At 42.7% G+C, this 12,500-nt stretch overlaps 2 protein-coding genes across 4 annotated transcripts in view; one reads left to right on the top strand and one right to left on the bottom strand.

Moving 5' to 3' along the window:
* Positions 1-9,357: 9,357 nt before the first annotated feature.
* On the bottom strand, positions 9,358-11,225 carry Spcs1 (signal peptidase complex subunit 1). Of its 2 annotated transcripts, XM_028787543.1 has the most exons (4): positions 10,767-11,225; positions 10,378-10,437; positions 10,212-10,298; positions 9,358-9,753 (listed from the first exon to the last, which is right to left on the bottom strand). In XM_028787543.1, the coding sequence occupies exons 1-4, from the start codon at positions 10,980-10,982 to the stop codon at positions 9,628-9,630; spliced, it is 489 nt and encodes a 162-aa protein (XP_028643376.1). In that variant the 5' UTR covers positions 10,983-11,225; the 3' UTR covers positions 9,358-9,627. The 2 variants fall into 2 exon arrangements, with proteins under 2 accessions (XP_028643376.1, XP_028643377.1); XM_028787544.1 differs by lacking the exon at positions 10,212-10,298 and having other exon boundaries at positions 10,767-10,997.
* A 174-nt stretch (positions 11,226-11,399) lies between these two features.
* The window catches only part of Glt8d1 (glycosyltransferase 8 domain containing 1), a 15,716-nt gene continuing 14,615 nt past the window's right edge, over positions 11,400-12,500 (top strand). Inside the window, exon 1 of one of the 2 annotated variants that reach the window (XM_028787517.1) lies at positions 11,400-11,446. The gene's annotated coding sequence lies outside the window, so the exon portion shown is untranslated. Of the gene's footprint in view, positions 11,567-12,500 lie in introns of both variants that reach the window. The other variant, XM_028787515.1, reaches the window with a different exon arrangement.

Below are 12,500 nucleotides of genomic sequence, written 5' to 3'. Positions count from 1 at the left end.
CTCTCTCCCATCCAGGTCCCTCCCTTCCTCTGCGTCCCCTGATTAATTTTTTTCTCCCTTCTAAGTGAGATGGAAGCACTTTCACTTGGGCCTTTCTGTTTGTTACACTTACAGTCTATGGGTTGTATCCTAGGTTTTCTGTACATTTTTTGGCTAATATCCGCTTATCAGTGCGTACATACCATGCATGTCCTTTTGGGTCTGGATTACCTGACTCGGGAGGATATTTTCTAGTCCCATCCATGTGCCTGCAGAATTCATGATGTCCTTGTTTTTAATAGCTGAATAGTATTCCATTGAGTAAATGAACTACATTTTCTGTATCCATTCTTCAGTTGAGGGACATCTGGGTTATTTCCAGCAAATAAGGCTGCTATGAGCATAGTGGAGTACATATCTTTGTAGTATGGTGGTATATCTTTTGCCTAACAGTGGTATAGTTGAGTCTTCAGGTAAAAATATTTCCAGTTTTCTGAGGAACTGCCAGACTGATTTCCAGAGTGGTTGTACCAGTTTGTAATTCCACCAGCAATGGAGGAGTGTTCCTCTTTCTCTACATCCTCACCAGCATCTGCTGTCACTTGAGTTTTTGATCTTAGCCATTCTGATTGGTGTGAGGTGGAATCTCAGGGTCATTTTGATTTGCATTTCTCTGATGACTAAGAACTTTGAGCATTTCTTTTAGTGCTTCTTGGCCATTTGAGATTCTTTTATTGTGAATTCTCTGTTTAGCTCTGTACTCCATTTTTTAATTGGGTTATTTGGGCTTTTTGGAGGTAACTTCTTAAGTTCTTTATGTATTTTGGATATTAGCCCTTTGTCAGATGTAGGGTTAGTAACGACTTTTTCCCCAATTGGTAGGTTGCCATTTTGTCCTATTGACAGTGTCTTTTTGCCTTACAGAAACTTTTCAGTTTCATGAGGTCTCAGTTATAAATTGTTGATCTTAGAGCCTGAGCCATTTGTATTCTGTTCAGGAAATTTCCCCCTGTGACAATGAGTTCAAGGCTTTTCCCCACTTTCTCTTCTATTAGAGAAAGTGTATCTGGTTTTATGTTGAGGTCCTTGATCCACTTGGACTTGAGCTTTGTGCAAAGTGATAAATATGGATCTATTTTTATTATCCTACATACAGACTGCCAGTTAGACCAGCACCATTTCTTGAAGATATTTTCCTTTTTCCACTGTATGGTTTGGCCCCCTTGTCAAAGATCAAGTGACCATAGATGTGTGGGTGTTGCAGGAGATATTTAAATTGGCGACACTCAATCTGCTTGTTTTTATTCAGCCTCCATGTTTCCTACTAGATTAGGCCTGTGGCCACAAGCGGGCAGCATATTCTAGCCACCACTCAGCTTAGGCTACCAGCTCAGCGGCCAGAGACACAGGCCCTGCTACCCACGAAATGCCAGCGTGGGAGATGGCTCTGCCAATCTTCCACAGTGTCTCCACAAGGCTGGGCTGAGCCCAGACCATCCCACCATCCACGCAGTACCTGGTATGAATGAGGCTCTAATGCTTAAAGATTAATCAAAGGCTTTATATGTTTGGTAATGTTCAATAACAAGATGCCCACACAATTGGAGGTGTTTCCCAATTCATCAACCTATATATAAGTTGTTACCCAGGACTGCTCTCCGTACATGCATGGCTCTCCATCCTCCTACATCTCTGCTTCCCTCTGCCCCTCCTCTTCCTCCTTTTCTTCCTCTCCTTACTCCTTCCACCTTAGCTCCTCCTAACTTGCATGTGGGTTTACTTCTGGGTCTTCGGTTCTATTTCATCGATTGATCTGTCTGTCTCTGTACCAATACTATATGGTTTTTATCACTATTGCTTTGTAGTACACCTTGAGGTCAGAGATAGTGATTCCCCCAAACTTCTTTGATTGTTGAGAATTGTTTTGGCTATCCTGTTTTTTTTATTTTCCATACAAAGTTGAGAATTGTTCTTTCCATGCCTGTGAACAATTGTGTTAGAAATTTTTTTACATTTTTTAAGATGTATTTTTATTTTATATATGTGAGTACACTGTCACTGTCTTCAGACACATCAGAAGAGGGCATCAGATCTCATTACAGATGGTTGTGAGCCACCATGTGGTTGCTAGGAATTGAACTCAGGACCTCTGGAAGAACAGTCAGTACTCTTAACCACTGAGCCATCTCCCCAGCCCCCTTGTGTTGGAATTTTGATGGGGACTGCATTGAATCTGTAGATGGCTTTTGGTAAGATGGCCATTTTTACTATGTTAACCCTACCAATCCATGAGCATAGGAGATCTTTCCCATCTTCTGAGGTCTTCTTCGATTTCTTTTTTCAGGGATTTGAAGTTCTTATCGTACAGACCTTTCACATGCTTGGTAAGAGTTACACCAAGATATTTATACTATTTGTGTATAAATGTATACAATTTTATATTATTTTATACAAGGGTGTTGTTTCCCTAATTTCTTTCTCAGCCTAATTTCTTTATCATTTGTATAAAAGAGGACTACTGATACATTTGAGTTCATTTTATATCCCATCACTTTGCTGAAGTTGTTTATGAGCTGTAGGAGATCTCTGGTGGAATTTGGGGGGTCACTATGTATACTATCATATCATCTGCAAATAGTGATATTTTGACTTCTTCCTTTCCAGCTTGTATTCCCTTGATCTCCTTTTGTTATCTAATTGCTCTGGCTAGAACTTCAAGTACTATATTGAATACATAGGGAGAGAGTGCGCAGCCTTGTCTTGTCCCTGATCTTAGTGAGATTGCTTCTAGTTTCTCTCTATTTAATTTGCTGTTGGTTTGATATATATTGCTTATATTATGTTTAGGAATGTGCTATGAATTCCTGATCTCTCCAAGACTTTTAACATGAAGAGGTGTTGTATTTTGTTGAAGGCTTTTTCAGCATCTAATGAGATGATCATGTGGCTTTTTTCCTTGAGTTTTTTTTTTATATATATAGTTTATTACATTGATGGATTTTCGTATATTGAAGCATCCCTGCATTCCTTGGATGATACCTACTTGATCATGCTGAATGATGTCTTTGATGTATTCTTGGATGCAGTTTGTGAGAATTTTATTGAATATTTTTGCATCAATATCCATAAATGAAATTGGCCTGAAGGTCTCTCTCTTTGTTGGGTCTTTGTGTGGTTTAGGTATCAGAGTAACTGTGGTGGTTTCATGATGAAAGCTTCTCCAGATTTAAAAATAGACTTGGGTACAACACGAGCTCTCAAGTAACTCCAGAGACCTCTTGCTGTAATAACAAGAGTCAGGTTTAATGAACGAAGCTTCAGTCCGAAGCGTGTCTCACGCAGGAGACAGTGGATTCAGCCCCGAGATCTAACAGTTTAGGATATTTAAAGGTAAAGGTCGGGGGTGGGGGGGAGAAAGGGGTTGTGGCACAGTCACATACAATTGGCTGTTTCAAACATCTGTAATGTGTGTAAACGGATTTCACGAGAACTGTCCCTGGTTTCTGTGGCCTTGAGACTCAGTGTGAATTTTATCTGAGCCAGCTCACCACCTGGCAGGATTTAATTAGCAAGTCCTTGGGCCCTTCTCGGGAGTTTTTTAAACATCACAGGAACAGATGGGTGTTTTAATAATGTTCTCTTTCTTAAGGAATTTACCCTTGGGCACTTTCCCTATCTTCTACAGCCAGTGGATCTTTGGACCTTTGTTTCCCTACATCTTTGTGACAGCCTTGGGTTAGCAAGGCTAACTTATTTTTAGCAAGGCTGACTTATTTTTAACTTATTTGTATTAGTAAATTGAGGCTTACTGTTATATTATTTATCTAATTTTAAAAATACCCATTCATTAGAATGAATTAGGTAGTGTTCCTTCTGGTTTTATTTTGTGGAATAATTTGAGGAGTATTGGTATTAGCTCTTCTTTGAAGGTCTGGTAGAATTCTGCACTAAAACCATCTGTCCCTGGGCTTTTTTGGTTGAGAGATTTTTAATGACTTCTGTTTGCTTAGGGGTTACAGGACTGTTTAGTTTACCTGATCTTGATTTAACTATGGTACGTGTATCTGTCTAGAAAATCCTCCATTTCATCTAGATTTTCTAGTTTTGTTTAGTATATACTTTTGTAGTAGGTTCTGATGATTTTTTTGAATTTCCTGAGTTTCTGTTGCTATGTCTCCCTTTTCATCTCTGATTTTGTTAATTTGAATAGTGTCTCTATGCCCTTTAGTTAGTTTGGCTGAGGGTTTGTCTATCTTGTTGATTTTCTCAAAGAACCAGCTCTTGGTTTTGTTGCTTCTTTGTATCATTCTCTTTGTTTCTAACTAACTGGTTGATTTCAACCCTAAGTTTGACTATTTCCTCTGGTCTACTCCTTTTGGGTGTGTTTGCTTGTTTCTGTTCTAGAGCTTTCTTTCCGGTGTGCTGTTAATTTGCCTTTATGGGACCTCTCCAATTTCTTTATGAAGGCACTTAGTGCTATTAATTTTTCTGCTTCCAATGTGTCCCATAAGTTTGGGTATGATGTGTCTTCATTTTCATTGAATTCTATAAAATCTTTGATTTATTTCTTCCCTGACCAGGTTATCATTGAGCAACTAGTTGTTCAGTTTCCATGAGTATGTGGACTTTCTGTTGTGTTTTAGTCCATGGTGATCTGATAGAATGTATGGGATTATTTTAATCTTCTTGTATCTATTGACTTTTTTTGTTTTGTTTTGTTTTGTTTTTCGAGACAGGGTTTCTCTGTATAGCTCTGGCTGTCCTGGAACTCACTCTGTAGACCAGGCTGGCCTGGAACTCAGAAATCCGCCTGTCTCTGCCTCCCAAGGGCTGGGATTAAAGGCATGTGCCACCACCGCTCGGCTGTTGAGTCTTTTTTTGTGTCTGATTATATGGTCATTTTTGGAGAAGGCACCATGAGGTGCTGAGAAGAAGGTATATTCTCTTGTTTTGGGGTGAAATGGTCTGTAGATATCCGTTAAATCCATTTGGTTCATAACTTCTATTAGTTTCACTGTGTCTCTGTTTAGTTTCTGTTTCAATGGTGAGAGGAGAGTCTTGAAGTCTCCCACTATTAATGTGTGAGGTTTTGAGCTTTAGTAAAGTTTCTTTTACGAATGTGGGTGCCCTTGGATTTGCTGCATAAGTGTTCAGAATTGAAACTTCCTCTTAGTGGATTTATCCTTTGATGAATATGAAGTGTTCTTCCCCATCTCACTTGATAATGTTTGGTTGAAACTCTATTTTATTGGATATTAGAATGGCAACTCTAGCTTGTTTCTTGGGATCATTTGCTTGGAAAACTTTTTTCTAGTCTTTTACTCTGAGGTAGTATCTGTCTTTGTCACTGTAGTGTGTTTCTTTTTTTTTTTGGTTTTTCGAGACAGGGTTTCTCTGAGTAGCCCTGGCTGTCCTGGAACTCACTCTGTAGACCAGGCTAGCCTCGAACTCTCGAACTCAGAAATCCGCCTGCCTCTGCCTCCCAAGTGCTGGGATTAAAGGCGTGCGCCACCACCGCCCGGCCCGTAGTGTGTTTCTTGTATGCAGCAAAATGCTGGATCTTGTTTATATATCTAGTCTGGTAGCCTGTGTCTTCTTATTGAGGAATTGAGTCTATTGGTGTTGAGAGATATTAAAGACACATGATTGTTAGTTCCTGTTATTTTTGTTGCTGAAGGTGATACTATATATGTGTGTAATTTTGTTCTTTTGGGTTTGTTGTGAAATGTTTAATTTCTTGTGTTTTCTTCAGTGTAGTTACTCTCCTTGTGTTGGAGATTTTGTTCCAGCATCCTCTGTAGGGCTGGATTATTAGAATTTGTTTAAATTTGTTTTTGTCATGGAATATCTTGGTTTCTCCATCTATGGTGATTGAGAGTTTTGCTGAGTATAGTAGCCTGGGCTGGCATTTGTGTTCTCTTAGGGTCTGTATGACATCTGTCCAGGATCTTCTGGCTTTTAGAGTCTCTGGTGAGAAGTCTGGTGTAATTCTGATAGGTCTGCCCTTATATGTTACTTGGCCTTTTGCCCTTACAGCTTTTAATACTCTTTCTTTATTCTGTGCATTTAGTGTTTTGATTATTGTGTGACGAGAGGATTTTCTTTTCTGGTCCAATCTATTTGGTGTCCTGTAGGCTTTTTGCACATTTATGGCTTTCTTTAGGTTAGGAAAGTTTTTCTTCTATGATTTTGTTGATGTCTGGCCCCTTGAGCTGGGATTCTTTACCCTCTTCTATTCCTATTATTCCTAGGTTTGATCTTTTCATTGTGTCCTGAATTTCCTGGATGTTTTGAGTCAGGAGTTTTTTACACTTTGTATTTTCTTTGATAGATGTCAATGTCTTCTATGGTATCTTCTAAACCTGAGATTGTCTCTTCTATTTCTTGTATTCTGTTGGTGATGCTTGTATCTGTAGCTCCTGATCTCTTTCCTAAGTTGTCCATCTCTAAGGTTGCCTCCCTTTGTGATTTCTTTATTGTTTTTGTTTCCATTTTTAAGTCTTGGGCCATTTTATTCAATTTCTTCACCTGCTTGATTGTATTTTCCTGTATTTCTTTCAAGGATTTGTTTGTTTTCTCTTTAAAGACTTCTACTGTTTACCTATGTTTTCCTGTATTTCTTTGAGGGAGTTATGTCCTCCTTAAATGCCTGTTATCTTCATGTGATGGGATTTTAGGTCATTATCTTGCTTTTCAGGCGTGTTAGGGTATCCAGAACTTGCTGTGGTGGGAGAACTGGGTTCTGATGGTGCTGTTACTTAATGATCTTGCACTTGCCTCTCACCATCTGGTTATCTCTGCTGTTAACTGGCCCGGGTGTCTCTGATTGAAGCGGGCCTTCTGTGACCTGGGTTAGAGCCGGTCTCCTTGGAGGCAGGCAGTGCTGTTTCTGGTTAGAGCAGGCCTCCTGTGTCCCTGGTTACTGTGGACCTCCTGGGAAGCAGGCAGGCTATGTCCCTGGTTCCTGTGGAACTCCTGGGAGGCAGGCAGGCTGTGTCCCTGGTTCCTGTGGAACTCCTGGGAGGCAGGCAGGCTGTGTCCCTGTTTATTGCAGACCTCCTGAGCCAGCCTGTAGGGTATGGGAGGGTATCAAGCCTCACTGATCTGGCCTGGGTAGAGTAGACCAGAAGGCTTTCCTTTAGTTTCCAATTTATTGGTATAAATATATTACAAATTATTTTACTAGCTTTTAAAAAAGTTCTCCCAGGGCTGGAGATATGGCTCAGCAGTTAAGAGCTTTGACTGTTCTTCCAGAGGTCCTGAGTTCAAAAAACCACTTGGCAGCTCACAACTATCTGTAATAGGATCTGATGTATCTGAAGACAAAAACAGTGTACTCATATACATAAAATAAACAATTAAAAAAAAAGTTCTCTCATTCAACAAAACCAAACCACTAATGGTACACACTTTTAATCCCAGTGCTTGGGAAGCAAATCCAGGAATTCTGTGAGTTCTAGACCAGCCTGGTCTATGCAGGGCTAAGTAAGACTGTCTCAAAAATATAATTCCATCTTTTCATATTTCAGTATTGTTTTTATTTAAACATTCACTCAGTTTCCATCTTCATTTAAAAATAAATTGATCCCAGGTCCTCTAGAAGAACAAGCCAGTGCTGTTAACTGCTGACCCATCAAGCCAGCTAACTTAGTTTGGGTTTTATTGCTGTGAAGGGACACCACAATCAAAGCAATGTTTATAAAGGACATTTAATTGGGGCTGGCTGTTAGTTGCAGAGGTTCAGTCCATTGTCATTATAGTGGGAAGCATGGCAGCTTCCAGGTGGAGAAGTTGCTGAGAGTTCTACATCTTGACCACACTGGGCAGTCCTCAAGCCCACCTACACATTGACACACTTCCTCCAACAAGGCTACCCCCCCTAATAGTGCCACTTCCCATAGGGACAGGATATTCAGACACCAGTCCCTTCATTTAAATTCTACCTGGGTGTTTCTAACTACTGAATCACATTCATCGTATTTAATACTATGCCTCATCTTCTGCCTTTTCTTTAAAAGAATCTTTTCTGGGTTTGTTGGATTACAGGTTGCTATTAATAATTCTCCCATACCCAGTCCTAACATGAGATGTTTAAGCATGAGACCTTTAAGCGTGTTTTTCTTTTCAGTTATTTGGAAATATTAAAAGCAATGTCAAGCTTTATAATTATGACTTTGGCCCCCTTCATGTACATGTTCAAGTACAATGCTCTTGTTCCGAGGTGCCAAAGTACTGTTTTACCACAGATTCACACTGCTAAGTTTCTCAGAGGTGTTTGCTATTATTAAGAACTTACTGCCTATCCTCTTCCCCTCTCTCTCCAAGCATCTCTTTCCTTCACTCCCAGACCGTAGATTTTCTTTCCCCTCTCAGGCCTACTCCGCTTCATTGCCTGTTGGTCACAGTGGGACTGGCTTCTTCACAATTGGATGGAGGTGCCCTGTGAGAAGTCTAGGTAGGGTAGGTTCTCAGTATTGCCCATAGCCTCCTCCTAGGCATCTGACTGGACTCTTGGCTTCCTGGGGGCTCTGAATCTGAGAAAACTAGAATTATTTAAAAATTATCAAAAATCTTCAAAACAAAAACAAAAAAAACCAAAACCTTCCGGGGGGCTTATAAAACAGCTCTGTAGGCAAAAATTTTTGCTACCAAGCCTAACATCCCAAGTTCAATCTCTGGAATGCACACAGAAGGAAAGAAGTGACTGCTGCATCTGTCTTCTCCTCTGACCTCTACATGTGGGCCCACATACATTACATACAAATAAATGTTAACAAAACGATGGAAAAAGAGACAAGGGGGCTGTTGATATGGCTCAGGAACACCAAGGTATTAAGTGGTAGCCGGCTCCTGCGACTGTGCTTACCTTTGTATGCGCTCTCTTACACACTAAATAAGGTTAAGTTTTTAAAAGTGAGAAATATGCAGTGACAACAGATGGTGCTGCTTACAGTTTCTAAACAAGGACATCTAACCAACAGAAGAGCCTTCAGATGGATATCTGTGCCATGAATTTTAGGCTAGGCATGGTGGGGGCACACCTTTAATTCGAGTACTCAGAAGACAAAGGCAGGTGGAACTGTAAGTTCAAAGGTCAGCCTGGTCTACATAGCAAGTTCCAGGACAGCCAAGGCTATATTGAAAGACCCAGTCTCAAAACACTAAGCCAAACAACTCACCCTTAAAACAGAGTGAAGGCTTATAATGGAATGTGAGACTTGGACAGTTATAAATAGGACTTTCAAGCCAGGTGTGGCAGCATATACTTGTATTCCCAGCACTTTGGGAGGGTAAGGCAGGATTTTGAACTTAGAGACAACATAGTGTACATAGTAAGAAACCACTGCAAAAATATTTTTTAAAAGAAAACAAATATAGTATGAGTTATGAGGTGTTTATTTTTATACACACCTGAAAGAAGCATTGCATACGTGTATCTCCTGTTTTCCATAACAAGCTTATGAAGAGACGGTATAAAATAATTATAACTTAAAATACATTTGGATTAGAAATGAAGCCAGGACAACTAGATCTTGATACAGCTGTGCTGTAAGAATGTAGGTGGTTTAAACTCATGTTTTGGTTAAGAAAGAAACTCAGCTCATCTCACAGGAAACAAAAGCAGGTGCTGAATCATCAAAGTCCCAATCAGTTATTTTTAGCATGCCTCTTAATTTTTCTGTCCCCTGATTTCTTGTCTTCTGTGCCTAAGTCTTGAACAGGTAACCACTTCAGGGGATGGCGGCGGTAGATAGGCCACGGAGGAAGTGTCAGCTAGATGAAAACAGAGAAAAGGCAGCATTTATTTCCATTCAAGGCTTAAAACATCATTAAGTATGTCTGGTCCCCAAATAACCACCATGCTAAAGAGTAACAAACTGACCAGACAAGATATGTCAGGGGGTGAGAACAAGCCTTAAGTATTACACGTATGAGTTTTAAGAACTAAAAGAAATACAGAGGCAGCATGAGCAAAGTAGGAAACCCCTGCCATATTTGATCTTTACTGCCTAGAACAGGTGCAAAAGAAAATCAGAAAGCTCCACGTCTTTATGTAGTTCATGCCATCTGACACAACTTAACATTCTACTTTTCAAAACTAGAAAGCAGAAACATTAATGGGAAAGATGAACAAAGAGCTGGTTCTGGTTCTCATTACTAGGTCCAACCAAGTTTCCCGAGTCAGAAAACTTATGTTGCTGCTAATACTCAAACACCCACAAATATCTTACCAAACACGAGAAAGCAAATCCGGCCATAACTATGTAGACAGTCCACCCAAACTGTTCAGCCACATACCCGTAGATAAACCCAACTATCTGAAAAGAAACAACGTATATAAAATGCAGTCAAACCAAGGGAGGCAGGATTAAGAATTAAAGGTAATGCAATACTTACTGCAGAAAAAAGAATAATCCCCTGGAACATCTGTTCAGCTAGCTTCTGCCCCTTGTAATCCTAGGGACGAAAAAGAAGGGGAAGAGTTGGTCCTACTACCAAAGGACTGTAATTCTTGTAGGAAACTCAGTTTTGGCATAAGGCAACACCAGGAGTTTCCCACAAGGGCCCGAGAATAAAGAAGCAAAAACATGATTTTCCAGGGAAACTTGGGGATCTTAACAGACTATGGGAAAGGGGATCCATTCTGGGGGAAGAGAAGAAAGGAAAAGTGAAGGCAATCTTAGGGTTCGCGAAACACGCAGCACCATTCGGTGCTCCAGCAGGGGGGTTTAGAAGTCGCTAGGCTCCAAAAAGGCGTACGAGGGATCTGGGACGCGCGCCCTCACCATCTGGGTGGGCAGAGAACTCAGGTGTTCCAGCATGGTTGCCGAAGACCGATACCGACAGTGCAACGAGGGTAGCCGATTATTAAGAAGTAGGGCTCGCGGAGAACGATACCGAAGGCAGCCAGGCCGACCAGCCAAGCGTCTCACTTCGGCTGTGGCCCCGGAAGCGGATGTCTCCGACGGGAACGGACAACCCCTGGCCCCGCCCCGCGCCATCGCCAAGGGAGGTACGTTTCTTAGCTTTTCTAGAACCCTGCACACTGCTCACGAGGGCTGGAGCAGCGACCTGGCCGGAGCATCGTGCACCGGTCAGTGCTGCTGGCCACCCGGAGCCGCAATTGCGGTGGGAATCACTTGCGGGCTGTGCCTCCCAGCTTCACGGCCGCCGGCTCGCTACACGTCTCCATAGCGACGGCCTTTTCTCAGGGAGGACCCCGACAGCGGGGTTGCCCCGTGGCGCCTGCTGCGAGTGGCTCTCAGGCGGAGGGAGGCACGGTCAAACTAAGGGTTGTGGCACTACGTGGCTGCTGCAGAGCTCGCCGGCCAGTGGACCACGACCAGAGAGCCACAGACGCGGGCGACCCGGCGGTAGGCCCGGGCCTGGGGCCTGCGGAACGAGCGCTGAGCTGGCGGGGCGGGGCGGGCCGAGGCGCGGGCGGCGGCCCCTCCTCCCAGCGCAGGTAAAGGCGGCTGCGCCGAGCCTCCGAAGGCAACGATTCGTCTGACGCCGCTCTAACCTGGCCTGTCAGTGCGTGGCGGGATCCCGGGAGCACCTCACCACGTCCCCGTCACTCTTAAGCGTAAGGAGGCCACTAATGACCCCTAGAGTTAGAGAAGATAACGGAGCCACATTCTCCAGGGAAAATAGATTGCCTCGGAGAAGAGCCACGAGGCCCTAGTCGCCTTACGTCTCGTGGATTTAGCTCCCGTGCCCTTATATAGGGTTTCCCAAATTCGTCCCAACTTCTTGGTTACCGGTTTCCATGGCTCTCACATTCCCAGACCAGTCCCTCCTGGTAAAGACCAGCCAAGGGTTTCCCTTAGCCCTGTCTTTCAAGGGTTGTCTGTATTTCAAAAGCGTGGGCCCTTCCCTCATTAATGAGCTAAATGGGGTGCCATATTCAGACCATTCTGGGGATCCTGTCCTGTGGGGCCATGTGCCTCTCTAGACTCTCTTGTGCATGCAGTGTCAGGTACAGGATGGCAAGATGCTAGGTGCTCCAGGCCCGTAGGTGAGTGGCTACTGCCAGCATCTGCACATCTATGGAGCCACCCTTTCTTTCTTTTTGTTTTTAAAAAAATATTATTATTATTATTTTTTTTTTGGATTTTCGAGACAGGGTTTCTCTGTATAGCCCGGGCTGTCCTGGAACTCACTCTGTAGACCAGGCTGGCCTCAAACTCAGAAATCCATCTGCCTCTGCCTCCCAAGTGCTGGGATTAAAGGTGTGTACCACCACCGCCTGGACTAAAAAAATATTTATTTTTTATATATGTGAGTACACTGTTGCTGTCTTCAGACACACCAGAAGAAGGCATCGGATCCCATTACAGATGGTTGTGAGCCACCATGTGGTTACTGGGAATTGAACTCAGGGCCTTTGGAAGAGCAGTCAGTGTTATTAACCACTGAGCTATGTCTCTAACCTGGAGCCACCTTCTCTCTTGTCTCCCTCTCCCCCTCTCCCTCTCCCTCTCCCTCTCCCCTCCCCCTCTCCCCTCTCCCCTCTCCTC

Source organism: Grammomys surdaster, unplaced genomic scaffold (genome assembly GCF_004785775.1).
Source record: "Grammomys surdaster isolate TR1022 unplaced genomic scaffold, NIH_TR_1.0 125669, whole genome shotgun sequence".
Lineage (NCBI taxonomy): Eukaryota > Metazoa > Chordata > Mammalia > Rodentia > Muridae > Grammomys > Grammomys surdaster.
This window is presented reverse-complemented; position numbering and strand designations above follow the sequence as displayed.